Below are 17,388 nucleotides of genomic sequence, written 5' to 3' on the forward strand. Positions count from 1 at the left end.
AACAGAACTTTGAATCTTAAGGGAAATCATACACAAGATCGATGGTGTTGCAATAGCTGGTGCAGGGTGATGACAAAATCTTTTAAGTCCTTAATTTTGTCATTTTGTTGCATTAAAGCCACTGTTGGCTAGCATACTTGTTTTGGTAACATTTCTCTGAATTATTGCAAATCCTTTGCTTTGTTTTTTAACCTGTTAGCTTACTAATTTAATTAGCCCCCATTTTGTGTTCTTTTAATACGAAAAAATAAAAATAAAAATAAAAATAAAAGAGGAAAAACTTTGCTGATTAAGAAGTTGAATTGTGAAATGTTTGAAAGACAATCCAATACGGCCTATAAAGAACAGGGGTCTGTGGTAGTTGGCTTAGTACCATTGGTTGCCACGTTTTCACAAAAAGAAAACTTTATTAGAATAGGACCTAATGAGCTCTCGATGGTTGATTTATGATATTTTTTGGTACAATCCAGATGAGGTGGCTGGATCTAAAGCTTTTCATGTTCTTCACTATCAGAAGTCGCTACATCTGGAAGAAAACTGGGGGACATAAAATTCATATTGGAGTCACCACCCTTAAATGGACAAACCAACACTCGTAATGCTATTAAAAAAAAAATAAAATAAAAAAATCCATGTTTTTTAAACAACAAGTGCTGCATCAAGAAAATTGCCTTTTGTTCTAGTGCTTGCTCCATTATGGCTAAGTGGATGAATGAGAAAGCACCTTCTGAGCTTATGTTTGAAGTATAAAATGCTGTCTTGGAGAGGCAGAAAAATTCATCGCATTCCCCATCAAATAGCTGAGTAACTTGTTTTGTTGTGACTTGTGTGATACGTAAAGAAATGGAAGCTCCAATGAAGTTTGTATTCGTTCTTGGTTTGCTTCTGCTTGTGACTGTTGGTCTTGAAAAGGTTGATGGAGCAGGGAATCCTTGTGGGAAATCAACACCAGACAAGGAGGCAATGAAGCTAGCTCCTTGTGCAGAGGCTGCACAAGACGAAAAAGCAGCTGTTTCAGCCAGTTGCTGTGCTCAGGTGAAGAGAATTGGTCAGAACCCAAGTTGCCTCTGTGCTGTTATGCTTTCTGACACCGCCAAGAGCTCCGGTATCAAACCTGAGATCGCCATTACCATTCCTAAACGCTGCAACATCGCTAATCGTCCAGTTGGTTACAAATGTGGACGTAAGTACTATTAACCGTTTACCATTTTAGTTTGATATACATAGAAGCTTCTGAGTTTGATAAGAACTCAAAACAAGTATATTTTCCTGTTCTCTAGTCATTCATTCCCTAATAACATCGTTCCTTATAATGCAGCTTACACATTGCCATGATGGGATAAACAGAACATTTTCAACGTCCACGGATGTTCAGTAGTGGACAAAGATATCGAAAGCTGTTAGCTAGTAGTTTAAGTAAAGATTATGATATTGTACTTTGAAAAACAATAAAAGCTAGCAGCTCATGTCTATCCTTCTTGGACAATAAAATACTTAGTATTTTCATAGTTATGGCCTTTTCTTTTTGTTCTCTCTCTCTTTTTTTTTTTTTTTTTTCAATATTTACCTGATTCTCGTCTCTTGAGGAGAGAATAGCAGAAGATAACAATCACCATGGCTACTCCATCCTACGTTGGACCAGGAGTAGAGCTAAAAGAATCCACTACCCCAATCGATCATGTCCAAAAAATATAAAAAGAAATTCAACTGATTCTCGATTCAGGAAAAAGACAAAAAGAAGCCTAATAAAAAGAAGTTGGTATTCCAAAATCAGATTTTTATAACGAGCAAAAATGTGGCTGCAAGTTCTCTGTCTTGGTCTATGAATCTTCTTTAACGACCAGAAACTTTATGACCATGGAAAAAAGCATAACCTGACCACACATTGAATAGGACTGCTTTAATGGGTGGGACATGTTCTGGATAGAGGATGACCTTGTCTCGAAAATCAGCTTGGATGAGAGATGGAAAAGACAGTTCTCAGACAAAGAGTTGGACAGATCACTGGATAATTGCTGTTTTGCTGGGACCAGACCCTCATGGTTGATTTAACAGTTTGGTCGTGCGTGGCAGTGAAATGGAATCTCAAATCTTGAGGTAGGAAAAGCAATTGTATCACAGTATCAAGTAACTCAAAGCTCTTTGACCCTTCCAGAGAATATCTATTTGTTTGTTTCAACCAACCATTTCCAATATCTAAAAGTAAATTCAGAAAACATTCTGGGAGGGAGGGAGGGAGGGAGGGAGAGAAAGAGAGAGAGAGAGAGAGCCTATGCTTATAGATAATGAAGGAAACTTAGTATTCAAAGTTCAACAACATAATAGTATGCTGAGTCTCTAATACCATACAACCTCTACAGTAAAAAAGACAAAGTTCAGCACTCTTTACAGGTGAAAAAAAAAAAAAAAAGAAGAGAAAGATGCATATATAAACTATTGATTTATATATATAAAGGTTCTGCTGTTTGGCGGGAGAAAACAACCAGCTGCCACAGCCATCTGACAACTATCCATCATTCCTCATATAACATAAGATAGATATGATCTGCTACACTATGTTCCTATTTACCTGCATAAGCATATCAGTCATACAAAATTCAGTAAAATCCATAATCAATGAGATCGAAATCAATGAGCATAATTTGGTAACAACTTGTACTAAAAGCATGTGTTCCAGGATACTCTGTCTACATGTATATGTGTGTGCGCGCGCCTACCAAGTGAGGGGAAGATTTAGTTCATAATAATTGACTTAGCAAGTGGAAGAAAACACATCTAGCCACTGTATAGGGTTAGATAAATGATTTTTCAACATTTCACATAAAAATATCATATCTTTTGTCTAACTCTAGTCGTAAGATAATCTAAACATTGAGATTTTCAAGGGATGACAATATTTATCACAGCTCAGAACAGTCTGCCTAATGCGTCAAACTATTAGTAAATAGCTGACACAAAAACTATCTTTCGTAAAACTGTTGTCAAGCTAAGAGTAGTGTGATTAAACAAATAAAACTTAAGCACAGCTAATATGACATTGAGATAAACTCCTATGGCAGAAATTAATAAATAAAAAATCGGAACCAAAAAAATAAAAATAAAAAATAAAAAACCCAATTGTCAAATAAGAAGGCTTATTGCTAACAAATGTTTCAGAAAAATATAATATACCTTGACGAGTATATACCTTTGGCAGGTGGGTTCTTAATAATAGAGAGACCCTGCGGATAGAAAAATTAGTGAAACCACTATTATCAGTAGAACAAAGCATTTCCTTTAAGCATATGCATGCACCACTACGATAGGCAGGAGTACCATTGCCATACCTTTCCACCAGTTTCCTCTTGAAGCACTTCCTGAATCATCTTCATTCCCATCTTTCTTGAACTGCAAAATTACAAAACAACTTTCTAAGGTCCTGATTTTAGAACAAACAGAACATAATGAAATGTTCTCAGCTATTTTTCTTTTTATAAACTTTTGACATGGAGTTACTCCATGTAACTACCCAATAATCAAATACATAATGAACTGTGATTGTTATGTCCAAGCACCTCCTTAAAAATTATTTTTTTCTTGGAACGCAATCAGTTTATGAATTACAACCTAAATTTGAAGCTGTCAAAAAGGAGAGAGAAAGATAGAAGTGATGGAAAATTAGTAGCCAGACGTCCAACATTCATACAATTCCATGCTCAAATACTTTCATTATGCCTAAAGAAAAGTCAGAAAGAAACATTGCTATCTAAGTTAACAATTGCATTAAAAGAATACTCACCACGGAGTTCAGTCCTTGGTTTTGGGTACTCTGGGGATGAGAATAGATGTCTTGACCGCCATAATATATTGATGAGCTAAGATGACATGGTTGTACTCTTTGTTCTTGATAAATGGAGCTCATGTCCCTGTCTGGAACGTTATGGCTATCACTTTCACTGATCTTGGAAGTATCATCTGCAGACACAGAGCCGGGTGATGCCTTGAACATTAAATAAATTATTGTGTATCATAAATAAAAATGAAAAGACAAATCCTTTTTCATAGGAATAATTTTGGGTAAAGAGTGTGAATCAGATTGATAAGTCCTTTAGGTTAGTTTAGAAATCAAAGAATACTACAGACAAAGATGCAGACCATTAGAACTGTCTGTTATTCGAAACATTTGTTTCATACAAAAAGTTTCTACTCACGATGGTTAGTGCAGATGATTAAACAACAACAAGCAGATCCTGAAAAATGAAGAAAGGCCATTACTGTAGAAGAACTATTTACTATTTATAGATGATTTCATATTTGATACAATTTTTGTCTTATAAACAATTCTGAAAACATTCATTTAAAAAAAAAAAAAAAAAAAAAAAAAAAAAAAAAAAAAGTATCAACTAGAGGAGATATCCTAACAAATTTTCATTGTTTGAAAGCAATTTTCATATTGGTTTCTAGATTTTAAAGTTTGTCAAAATATAAAGTCTTTTGGACCCAAAAAATACATTTGTCTTCAGATCGCAACAAAATACACGAGTTTCCAGAAATTAGTCCCAAGCAAAGGGTATAAAAGAACTATTTCTTGGTGATGTACACAAGATTTTAGTTGGCGCATGCTATACGAGACAGAAGATAATGCAAACACAACTCTAACAATGGATACAAGGTTGAAAAACAAGACAAACCTGGAGTTCCAGGTTTTGAGTTCCACGATTCACTCTGCCAATCTTGCCTTTTCCCTGGAACTTCAGAGCGCAGAGACTCCCTTCCTAGCACCTGGAATCAACACCACCAAGACAAATGTCAGACCTTCTTACAACATGAAAAGGGATCGAAAAGTTTAAAAAATACCTTAAAAAAATTTCAGGAAGAACATAAAAAGTTCATTCAGACCATTATAAATTTCAGGGTAAGAGAAAACAAAGTTAACATAAAAAATCCTAGCTTGCTATAAATTTCAGGGTAAGAGAAAACAAAGTTAACATAAAAAATCCTAGCTTGCTATAAATTTCAGGGTAAGAGAAAACAAAGTTAACATAAAAAATCCTAGCTTGCACTTCTTAAGTAAACTCATTTAGCCCTCGATAAAAGATAAATAAAAAAAGTTACTGAAATTCTTCAATTAAGCAAAACCCTTCATATGTAAACATTTATGAATAACAAACCGATTTCAACAAATAATATAAACGAACCCCATATATAATTCTACAATAAGCAAAAGGATAAAATGCCTACTCAATAAAAATAGTCCCAAAAATATGAACTTGTAAATAACCAATGACATAGTAATTGGAACTCCATTACCTCTAAGCATAACAGAATTAGTAAAATTCAGAGCCAAATGTAAGGAAACAATAAACAACACAAAGAAAACAAAAATTAAAGCTGAATTGAATAACCAAATACAATTACACAAACACCTTCCAAACGAACACAGATTGATTAAAACAACAAAACAAATACTACCTTAGACGAAGGGGCAAAGATGGACCCGAAAATCCCAGTCGAAGAAGAAGTCTCTTTGGAACCAAAAAGCTCAGAAGTGAAGGAAGAAGAAGACGACCCCATTGGCTTCCTTCCTTCCATTATTCTCTGGTATTTCCAAAAGCAAAAAACCCACCTCTGAAAACTCTCTTTTATATTCTCCTCTTCCCTCCCCAACCCCACCCCCAGTCCCTCTCAAAAAGGTAACGCTGATATACGTATGCCCCTATACGAGGCCACCGTCATAAAATAATTTAAAGTTAAATAAAATTAAAAATTAAAAATAAAATAAACAAACAAACGGTGATAAGATTTGCTTTGCTGAGAAACAAACAGAAAGCACGAGAAAAAATTTAGCACACAAAGAAAAAAAAAAAAAAAACAGAGAAAAGACACGTGAAAGATGGCGCAAATATGAAACCGTTACTAAGAGACTGAGCGACCCAATTTATAGTTTTTTTATTTTTAATTTTTTTTATTTTTTTATTTTTATTTGCACTCAATTCAAAATTCTCTTTTCGCTTTCTATATGATTTTCCGCTTCTGGGTTTGGTCGATGACACTCTGTTTTTTTTTTTTTTTTTTTTTTAATTATTTGATATAATATCAGATTACAGTGTAAAATTATATATATATACATATTTTTTTTTACTTTTTCAGTTTCAGTTTCTCGTCCTTCAATCAACTGTAGAAAAGTATTAACAGATTCACGCCACGTGGAAGGACCAGCAGTCCAGGTGGGTCCTCCAAACAAGTCCCAACCTTTTAGTGCCACGCGTACCCTAGTGGATAATAACAACCCTACCCTGTCCTTTTTGCCCCTCAGCTATTCTTCCTTTTATTTATTTATTTTTTTTTTAAAATTTAAGAAATATTTTTTTTTTTTGTTTTTAAAATTTTTGACATTTCCTTTTGTAATATAAGCAAAGTTCAGAGAGCGATGACCTTATCTTTTTATCTTGTCGGATCAAACATGGGTGGGTCTTCTTTCGAAAATATGGTACATGGAAATAGAAACCAAACATGGGTGGGTCTTCTTTCGAAAATATGGTACATGGAAATAGAAATATGGAAGTTATTAAACTCTACCTACTTAATTGGGTTTACGGCTTCGGTTTTACAATTTTATATAATAGAATTTTTTTTATAAAAAAAATTATTAAAAAATTAATAAATATTTTATTTAAATAAAAAAATTACATTGAATACCTATTGAATTTTTATATAAATTACAAAAGCTGCATTAAATATTTATTAAATTTTTATATAAATTTAAAAAAAAATTGTTTAGAAAAATATAAAATTTAGATTTTTCTAAAACAGTTTTAAAAAAATTGTTTTTTTATCAATAAATACTTGTTGATTTTTATCAAATATTTTTATTTTTTAACAAAAAAATTTTTGGCCTTCAAATAGAACTTTTAGTCTTAAAAAAACGCTCTGTCAAATAGACCCTTAACCTCCATTTTGTAGGGGTTTTTTTTTTTTTTTTTTTTTTTTTTGGTTTAAGAACTCTATTTATGGATCAAAAGCTCTTTATGAAAAACTAAAAGTATTTAATAAAAATAAATAAGTACTTGTTGGTCAAAAAATGAACTTTTTAAAATTGTTTTAAAGAAGTTAAAAAAAAAAATATTTTTAAACTGTTTTAGAAAAGTTCATATTTTGAGCTTCTCTAAAAAATTTTTTTTTCCTTTTTATATTAAAATTTAATGAATATTTAATACAGCTTTTTTATTTATAACAAAATATTTATTAGGTTTTTTATAAAAGTTCTTTTTCAAAAAAATTTATTATTCAAAATTCTACATGCTAAAATTCTACTTTCATCCATTATACCAAACAGATCTATAGACATATTTTATAATTATTTTTGTAAAAATAATTAATTAATTATTATTGTAAATAAAATATCTTTCTTTTTTCTTTTATTCTTGCTTTTCTTTTTCATGGTCAAAATCAAAATTTCATTAAAGAAAAAAATCTAATCCAAAGTTGGACCGTTCATTTATGTGATTGAAATAAAGGGTTATCTTAAATCCATCGCTTTTTTAATTTTTTTTTTATTATTTTTTTAATGTAATCCACTGTTTTGGATAAGAAGGGGAATTATAGAATAATTCAAAAGGTGTTTTTTTTTTTTTTTTGTCATAATTGGTAAGTTGTTGTCTTATAAAGAAAAGTATTTAACCAGATAGAATAAAAAAATCCAAAAACTTTAAAAAAATAATAATAATCCAAAACCCTTTTGAGTTATACTATAAATGTAATTTATTAATTTTTTTGGATAATATCTTAATGTGATAAGATTGGAGATGGTGATTTGAATCCACATCTTCAAAAGTTGTGCATGCCGACCAATCTCACATTTCAAGTTTTACTTCTTTATAAGATTTGGTTTTTTCTTTTTTGATCAAAGATTTGTTTCCCAGATTTGCATGGAATTAATAACATTAAATGCAAAAAATAATCAATAAATGAAACCGATTTGACATAATTTTATAACTAGAATTTAAGGATAAATATTAAATAGAATTTTATACTCAAAGCTCTTGCATATTCTGCAGTATTTTGACATAACTCATAAGACTTTTATGTTAGAGCATCTTTAATAATTTTATCCATTGAAATTTATATGGTATAAAATATAGAAGTTGTTGATGTTTATGTGGCATAGATTGTACTTATTAGATAATGTTTCCTAAAAATTCCTTTCCAATTTTTTTCCAATTAATATATAATGATGATGTATATGCTAAATGATTTATTTTTATTTTATTGCTTATTTTCTGGAATTATTTGTTCCTCTTCATCATTGAAATACTGCAATCATAATCGGCCTTATATCCCAGCAATTTTTCACCGAGTTTTCAACAAACCAGAAGCAAAATAAAGCATATTCATTTTCAAAATTAATAACTGTATGGAGATTTCACTATTTTAGTAAAGGAAGCCAATTTAGTAAACACGTTTTTCGTACGGACGAGAAAGATTCATACTTAGATTTTTGAGAGCAGCCCCCAAAATTTCCAGCAAAGATTCGTTTTTAATTTTTCTACTACAATGGCAAAATATACAGCATTAAAAACCCAGAATGAGAAACTGAGGAAAACCCAAAATTACAACCCATAAAACACATATGAATCCAAAATCTTCAGGAAAATCATAATTAATTTCATAGGCAAAGATCGCAAGCAATAAATGTAAAAATAAAAACATTAATAATTTCACAGATGAAGATCACAAGCAATAATGGTAAAAGGATGATGTTTTTCATACAACAAGATTTCTTTCTTTGTTTGAAGGAGTTTAAGAAAGGATCAAAATCAAAAGAAATGCAAAATAAACAGAGCAAATTGAAGAGGATCTTTCTCCATAGACAATGCCAAGCTTTCCCTGTCTCCCATTGATCGAACTTTCTTGGAAATGCTAGTTGATTGAAATTTAGGAGGGTAAAAAGATGAAATAAAATCGAAATAGAACCTCAAAACAGAAGGTATGATTGAAAACAAAGAAGAGAGACAGGAACAACTGGGATTATGAATATTATTTTATTTTAATTAAAATTGATAAAAATAAACAAAATGCCAAGTCAAACTGTCTAATAGATTTTTTACAAGTATACAATATGATTGATAACCTCTATTTTTTGGCTCTTGCACATTATTATTGAAGAGATTTTTTAAAAAGTTGTCTATCTACTGTAAAGGATTTTTTATAAACAAAACCGATCGTCATTTCCATATACATTTTCATAGAATATCTCAAATCACTATACAGATTATAATCTATGTGACGATTAATCCAAAAATTATTTTTTAATTGTTCAATTTAAATTTCAATTAATTAACTATATGTATATATTTATATATATATATATATATATATATATATTTAAAAAAATAATAATAATTTTATTTATCTATACGTTTATATTTGAAACATACATATTTCGATCAGAATATTTTGATGAATCATTTTATGTAATAGATCATCTAAAATTAATAATCTTTACAGTATTTATTTTATTTTTTATCACATTTGACAGAATTTATATATAAAAACTATGGGGAGTTTTATTTTTTTTTTAATATTTATCTATATTTTTTTATGTGTCATCTAAAACATAACAATTCATATAGCCATTTAAAATGCTTTCAACCCTTCCATCATTATTACTTTTCCATTAGTCAAATCTAATAATAAATATCTATTTTTTTTTATAAAAATAATGTTATCTATAACTTTTTTTTTAAAAAAAAAAAACCTCTTATTTTCTATGTTATTCATTACCATTGTATGTGTAAAACTTATTTCATCACACTCTTTAAAGAAAGACGAGCAAGGCTGGTCAATATCTATATTTTTGAGGTGTGAAAACCATTTAAGAAAATAATTTTGGGTGCATGCTATTAATAATTTTTATAAGTCAATTAATTACTTTATCCATATTATTAAAAGATTATATAATATTAAAGTGATTGAGAAGATTATATATGTTAAACAAATGGAAAAGACAAAAGGGATTATTAAGATTAAGAAGATAATGATGGAAAAATGGGAGGAGGAGAGAATGGCGACAGAAGAAGGAAAATGTCAAATAAAGGGGTCCACAACACAACACTACACACACAAAGGCAGGTGTAGTCGTTGGAATCGGAGTAGTGCCACTGAGGGTCGCCGCATGCTCTACGTGTGTTCCTCTTTCCGCCACTTGGATTCTCACCGTCCCTCTACTTTCCCATCTTGACCGCTATGTCCATCTTCTATCTTCATTTTTGTTTTTTATTTAAATTTTTTATATGTTGGATAATATATACTATTATGCTATCCAACACATAATAATATTTATATCCGATAACTAACATATATACTATATATATATATATATAAAAGAAAATTTTATAATATAGACAGTTTTTATATAGATTATGAATATTGATGATGATTTTTAAAAAATTATTGTTAATAATATTTTTATATGATAATATTAATGATGATTTTTTTAAAAACTATTATCAATAGTCATAAATCACATGTGGATTGTCTTCTTCTCCTATCTTCATGTTTTTTGAAATTTTTTTATACATTGGATAATATAAATATTTTACTATCCAACATATAATAATATTTATATCGGATAACTAACATATATATATATATATATATAATTTTATAATGTGAATGATTTACATGTAAATTATGAATATTGATAACAGTTTTTTAAAAAAATTATTATCAATAATCTTTCTATACGATATTTTTCAAAAACTGTTGTTAAAATTCATAGATAATATGTAAACTGTCTTTATCTTAGACAGACTTTATATATATATATATATATATATAATTAAAAATAATATAGATAATATAATATAATTGTTACATACTTTCATTTTTCTGTCTCTGTTTCTATATGATTAATTTATATTTCATCTTAAAAAATAATTTTTTCTACTTGGTTTATATCATTTATTTGTTGATATTTTATTTAATGAGGTGTGATTAGGGATCCATAAAATGGAATAGAAAATCTGGATTTCCTCAATCCTTTCTCTATTTTCCGTTTGAAAACAATTTATACAATAATTGGCTAGATTATGAATTCGTTTTCTCTTATGGGGTTAAAATAGTAATTAAAATTAATAAATTTCACTATTAATTACAAATAAATAATCAAGTTTTTGCTGATCATTTACTGTGATAAATATCAAACCTCACCGTAAACACTCTAAAAAGGAGTGGCGAGTATCGAAACTCATTCCATTTTGCATCCTCGTCACTGAATACCCATCATCACCGATTCCCTTATCCCTATGCATTCTAAATATATTTAAACCAAAAAAAAAAAGAAAAAGAAAAAAGCCTTTTGATTTTAAAAGTACTATTGTTAACATTTTGATATAGTGTCAATTTGTCATTTTCCTTTAAAAAAGCAAATATCATTTTGCAAGTATGACTTATTGATGGGACTATGATGGCATTTACGTATGAAGTCTATGCCTTCTTTTTTTTTTCCTTTATTTATTTTTTTGTTAGACTGAGAATGTAATAATAAAAAACTACATTTTTATATTAAAAAGTATTGGGGGAATATTTCTCTCTCATTTCTACCTTTTCATTCTTCTTGTTTTCACTTGGATCGATGTTATCTTGTTGAATCAATCCAGATCGCAAGAAATATTAAGATACTAAATCCACAGACATATATATATATATATATATATATAGTGAGGTGGTGCTGCGGAATGTTTTCATGGAGATTCATTGATGTTCTTTTTTTAAAAAAATCAGTTTTATTATTACATATATACAGAATAAAATTGATAATTTTATTTAAAAGCATAAATTTTAATGCGAATCCATATATACCATATTATAAAATTACTATATATATACAGCAAGACCAAGTCATTCTCATATGCAAAGTAATCCGTGCAGGCCCTTTATGTTCCATATCTTGAAAATCTCACTTTATCATATTTGCTGTCTTTCTTTTTCTTGCATGTCAATATACAAATAGATATAAAGGTATTACTTTCTTTTTTATTTTCTTAAAAATCATAATTCCATTAGATAATATAGGGAAAATGAAACTAAATATAAGTTGCTATTATAGTAATTGTATTTTCTAGAAAGGGTTATTAAAATATCTAAAATTTATTTATAAAATAATATAATGAATAATGTGATAATATTTAATTGATTTATTTTATTTTTATTGATCAATATTTAAAATATATAAATATATCAACTATTAATATATTAACAGAAATATTATTTATTAAATAAATTTAATAAATACTTTGATATTTAAATGACAATATGAAAAAAAAAGCATTTTCATTAATTATAAAAGCATAGTATAGAATTAATTAAAATATAATACCAATTAGTTAATATAGCACTATGGCTTTACAATGAATCGACTTAATTGATACCATAAATTTTTCTACTTATTCAAGTTTACAAGTAACCTCTTTTTTTTTTTTTTTTTTTAAAAAAATTAAAGTTTGAAAAACAAAATTAATTAGTTCATCTCCCACGGCAAGAAATCCTTAAGAGACAGTTTCATCAGGAAAAGTACTGTCTATTTTGTTTGTTTGTAGAGAAATTTCCTTACTCTTAATCCCCTTGGTCAAAAGAAACTAAAACTCAACATGGAATGATTCCATCTACATTCAATGTGTATGATATATTTGTGTTGGAATCCATATCATACTCTGATTATAGTGTTAGTAACTTGTTGGCATTGCCAAATTATACATTAATCACCATCATTTCATTAATTCCTTTTCTTTTGTCTCATACTTAATTTACTATCTTATTAGAATTAATTTCCTATATTTAGGTTATCAACTATTAACATACTGCCATATCAAACAGCATCTAAAATTGGATAACCAAATTTGATGTTCATAGCACAAAAATGCAAAAGTGACCCCAAAAAAAAAAAAAAAATTACACTCTAATGAACTCCAAAACAATCTAATTGAAATGAAAAAGTATTTACTGATTCTTCATACACAAAAATACAAATTAGTGAAAAAGCCAAATAAAAAGGAAGGCACAAGCATTCAAACAAAATATAATTGGTTGCATTAAATTTAGCATCCTTTTTGAAGGAGATGATGAATGTAAAAGCAAGGGCATGTGGGGGACACCATAAGAAGCTTGAGGGGGGGGGGGGGGGGGGGGGGGGGGGGGGCGCGCGGTGTCGGTTCTTGTGGATGAAATTGAAACACATACTTTCCCCTGTATTATACCATTTGGCATTGGAAATGTAAAGGAGGAGAAAGGAGGACAATTACAAAACGGCATGCTTAATGCTCTATTGCATTGGATGTTGGATAAGACCAATAATCACAAAAAATATAAAATAATAATAATAATAATACAGTACACACGATAAGCACGTGACAGCTATGGTCCCACTTGGCTACTTTTAATTTAGATCAGAGCGAGGTCGGCATGTTCAGTATTTGGATTTTGTCTATTAATCATATGTCCCTTCTTCCTATATATGATTGTTCATTATCCATTTTTTCTTTCTTTCTTTCCTTTTTTTTTCCTCATGAATATCATTATCACAAGCTAACATTGATCTTTTATGAATGAAAATGATAATAGTAAAGTATACCTATTTATTAATTAATAAATTTGGAGCAGTTGATAGAGTAGTCTTGTGAATCTTATCTGTTAGACCCATTTCTTTTTTTTTTCTTTTACTATATATATAATTAATAAAGTATTAAAATACACATCCAAACATTGAATTACTTTTCCTCAAAACAAAAAAGAAAAAAGAAAAAAAGAATTATTTGAAATGAAAAAAATAAAAATAAAAAAACAAAATTGTTTTTTATATGAAATAACAAATTTTACTTTTAAACGTGAGTAGATAATCAATTGAAATACAATTGGCCATATATAAAGATTCCAAAAAGAAATTGTGTAGCAAAAGATAGATGTCTGTATAACTTTACAAATGGGTAAAAGAAAAGGAAAAAGGTTGCTTATTTTAGTTGTGTATACGTATACTTTTTCATTGCTTCGAGCCACTTGGAAGAGTGGATTTGATATCTACCAAATAACTTTAAAATATACCAAATAATTGATGAAATTCCAACCGTACATGCACCTAAAGTTCGTTTGATTTTTACAAACTAACAAGAACAATAAAATAGTAAGTGGTAGAAAGTAGAAACTTTATCCGAAAGCAGCCGAAAACAAATTTCAACTAAATAGTACACGTGAAGAGCTTATACGACAAAATCTTCAAAAACTTTTTTTTATGCAACTTGTGGTCTTAGTCAACAAAGTGGGCTGTGAGTATAAGGCATCTCTACCAATTGATACGAAAAGTTCATATAAATTAGACGTCAAATACATAATGCCCATCAAACTATATTGATGTGATTTTTTTATGACTATTATTACTTCAAATTTTATATGTTGTTATAAAGATTCATAATTTTCAAATGCGGCACAAATACCATCTTTGTTCTAAGAATGATTGGATAGACAAGTGTAGTTTTACAACATATATAATTTGAGTGCAGTCTATGCAATAGTTGGAGGTAAAAACAAAATTTTTCAAGCAAAGCTTTATCTTGATGGGCCAAGTTTTTGCCAAAAGATTGGCCTTTTGGAAAGACTTTTAAGCTCCTGGAAAAAAAAAAAAATGTGCTTTTTGGCGAATTTACATAGTTGTCATTTTTCTAATTTCTTTTATTTCATTGGTTACTGCGTACAAAGATCAAGTCCACAAAGTAAAATTTGTTTCTTGAGAATTTTAAACTCTTAAAATTTGTAGCAAATACTCCAATAAAGTTTAATAAAGTTTTATTTAGCATCGCTTTCGGTTCTACTTCTTTATAAATGCTTTATAAGGAAGTCGTTATTTACTAACTGTAGTTAGAAGTGCTTATGGAGGTTTAAAGCACTTTATGAAATTATTCAAACAATCCTAAAACAGTTTTTGAGTTTCAAAAATTATTTTTCACTTCCTAAAAATTTTGCCAAACAAGACCTAAGTACGTTTTGTTGCCATTGTCCAAAAGACTCCTCTCCCAAAAAATTGTTGGGAGTCCAAAACCACAGTAAAACAAGAAAGTTTTCATCTTCTTTAAAAATTTGTTTTTCCTCTCAGAAACTCTATTATGTTCAAATGTGCAAAAGGTTTCTTATCAATAATGAAATTGTTTCATGTTCTTATTATCAATTGGGACGGTGCCCTCTCTCTCTCTCTCTCTGTGTTTTCTATTAAATTTTTCTTTTTAAATTATTGGGTAAGAGTTTGGGGCGGTGGATTTGCTTTTTGTTTTGAATCTCTTAATCTCGAAGAAATCAGTATTAATGTGTTTTGGAACAAAATTAAGCTTTCATTTTTCCAAGAGGCCCAAAACTACACCCAATCCGCAAAATAGCCCATTGGATCAGTTCAGGTATAATATCAGCCTAGCCCATTCCCCAGCACAATAATACCATATTTCTAAGCAATCCAAATTACTTAAAGAATAGTAAATAATTTACTTTTTTTTTGGATACCCAAAAAAAAAAAAAAAAAAAATTGATTTACTTACCATTTTTTCTTATGGGTTTTCTATGCAAACAAGCCAAACTTTTTGGGGTTTTTGAGACAGCGAAAAAAAATTAAAAACTTGTAAAACTAATCACGGTTTTCTTAATTTCTGATATACCCAAAGAGCTTGAAAACCATAAATAGCAACGTTTAAGCTTTTCTGAAAAGTTGTGTGTTCATTTATATGGTAGATTGAATTGTCAACCGAAATATTGCTTTTAGGGTTGGTGAGCGGGTAGGTAGTCAAATATTGCTTGGAAATAAAAAATCAATTAAACCTATGAAGTTTTTTAATTTCACTCCCATGTATATCTACTTATAAAAAATCCAATTTAACCTATTAAGTTCCACTCCCTTCATAGTGTCTATGTTTCTATGATATATATAGAGAGAGAGAAAATAAAAAGGAAAAATCTTACTACTATATATACAACTTTGTAAAAACCTATTTACAAAATGATAAAAATTTTTAAAGAATGTTTATTATTTCTAGAAAGTCCATTTTTCAATATTTGAGAAAGATGTAAGATTTTTATAGGTGGTTAGCATAGTTAATGCAACAAAACGTATGAATACTCTGTTCAACTGGGTGTAGAAAATTGACACTCAAGCAAACAAATATTCCATTCAAAACCTACTTTTTCACTTAGCTTACAGATATCTTAATATAATTAATGAAGATCCAATAAAAATTAGAGAAGTACCAAGAAAAATCCTTCTTGCACATAATAGAAACCATATCTCAACAAATCCCCAATGCTATACAAAATCAACCAAAGGGGTAACTAGATCGCACATAATTCAGAAGAAAAAACCATCGTTATATATATATATATATATATATATATATATATATATATTTGTATTATATATACACAAAATCTTAAAAAAAAAAAAAAAAACACTAATTAATGTTGTTTCCATGGAAAACATTGGAGCTTAGAGCACGGCTTGGTCCATGAACTCGTGCACTCACCTCCAGTTTCATCGCAACACTTGCATACAACTCCCAATGACTCAATTATATTCGAGTATTCTGCAAAATCACAACCAAATGATAAGCAAAATAAGAAGCTAATTTTTCATCAAGAATTGGTGATTATAAAAAAAAATAATAATAATAAAAAAAAAAACTTACTTTGTGGGTGTAAGTTTAAAGGCCTTGCTTGTACAGCTGAAGATCTTTCTGATGAAGAAATAAGCACTAAACTGAACAAAAGGAGCAGAGAAATCTTTGTGGAAAAACCCATATCTGTTTTAGCTCTAACAAAAGATCTCCCAAGGCCGATAGAGGGTTGCCCTGCTTCTAAGCACAGAGTCAACGACCCAAGGGTCTTTTTATTCATATTATATAAGATGCTGAGAGTGAAACAAAGCCGCTTTCTCTAGAAGGGATGGCATATTTATATGATATATATATATATATTTTTAACTTTTTTTGTGGTATAAATCTGGAAGGGATGGCTTTGGAGAGTTAAAAATGAAGATTTTAGTCGGACTTCTAGAAAGAGAAAAAAGAGGACATGGGATACATGCCACACGTTTCCCACTTGCATACGTCTCTAACATTGTTAAATGGGTTGGAAGTTTCCCTCTTTGCCTTCGAGTCTCTAGAGACTTGACCCAATTGGCCTAGTGGGGTCACTGGACCCCACCACTGGCCACCCACATTACAAATAAAAACAAAACCTTTTATTAAATGTTTACTCGTTTTTGAATTTTTTTATTGCTGGAATTGCTTTTCTATGTGTCTCTTTATTGAAGTGGGGATTTTCCAGGAAAAAATGCAAGTCCTAAGACAACAAATTTCTTTGTTGGTATTAGAGTAGTAAATT

At 29.4% G+C, this 17,388-nt stretch overlaps 2 protein-coding genes and 1 long non-coding RNA gene across 6 annotated transcripts; 1 reads left to right on the forward strand and 2 right to left on the reverse strand.

The window, feature by feature from the left end:
• The first annotated feature begins 403 nt into the window (after positions 1–403).
• LOC107430687 (putative lipid-transfer protein DIR1) lies at positions 404–2,419 on the forward strand. The gene is made up of 2 exons (XM_016041554.4): positions 404–1,183; positions 1,319–2,419. Exons 1-2 carry the CDS (start codon positions 844–846, stop codon positions 1,333–1,335), a joined length of 357 nt encoding a protein of 118 aa, XP_015897040.1. The 5' UTR covers positions 404–843; the 3' UTR covers positions 1,336–2,419.
• Positions 2,277–5,653, reverse strand: LOC107430685 (uncharacterized). 4 transcript variants are annotated; one of them, XM_016041549.4, is made up of 7 exons: positions 5,452–5,653; positions 4,671–4,761; positions 4,191–4,229; positions 3,779–3,954; positions 3,327–3,387; positions 3,188–3,221; positions 2,277–2,569 (listed from the first exon to the last, which is right to left on the reverse strand). In XM_016041549.4, exons 1-6 carry the CDS (start codon positions 5,569–5,571, stop codon positions 3,205–3,207), a joined length of 504 nt encoding a protein of 167 aa, XP_015897035.1. In that variant the 5' UTR covers positions 5,572–5,653; the 3' UTR covers positions 2,277–2,569; positions 3,188–3,204. The 4 variants fall into 4 exon arrangements, with proteins under 4 accessions (XP_015897035.1, XP_015897034.1, XP_015897037.1 ...); XM_016041548.4 differs by having other exon boundaries at positions 3,172–3,221; positions 5,452–5,652; XM_016041551.4 differs by lacking the exon at positions 4,191–4,229 and having other exon boundaries at positions 3,172–3,221; positions 5,452–5,643.
• A 10,492-nt stretch (positions 5,654–16,145) lies between these two features.
• Positions 16,146–17,354, reverse strand: LOC107430655 (uncharacterized). Its single transcript, XR_001582570.4, has 2 exons — positions 16,692–17,354; positions 16,146–16,589 (listed from the first exon to the last, which is right to left on the reverse strand). It is a non-coding gene; the product is annotated as an uncharacterized LOC107430655 (long non-coding RNA).
• Positions 17,355–17,388: the final 34 nt, after the last annotated feature.

The sequence above is a fragment of the Ziziphus jujuba genome, chromosome 6, assembly GCF_031755915.1.
Source record: "Ziziphus jujuba cultivar Dongzao chromosome 6, ASM3175591v1".
NCBI lineage: Eukaryota > Viridiplantae > Streptophyta > Magnoliopsida > Rosales > Rhamnaceae > Ziziphus > Ziziphus jujuba.

Excerpts from the sequence above, each read along its gene's own strand:
- LOC107430685 (XM_016041549.4), bottom strand. The coding sequence starts at position 5,571 with ATGGAAGGAAGGAAGCCAATGGGGTCGTCTTCTTCTTCCTTCACTTCT. Across the intron at positions 4,762-5,451 it reads TCTTTGCCCCTTCGTCTAAG|GTGCTAGGAAGGGAGTCTCT; the intron begins GTAGTATTTGTT and ends TGTTGATTCCAG. Across the intron at positions 3,388-3,778 it reads ACCAAGGACTGAACTCCGTG|TTCAAGAAAGATGGGAATGA; the intron begins GTGAGTATTCTT and ends GTAATTTTGCAG.
- LOC107430687 (XM_016041554.4), top strand. The coding sequence starts at position 844 with ATGGAAGCTCCAATGAAGTTTGTATTCGTTCTTGGTTTGCTTCTGCTT.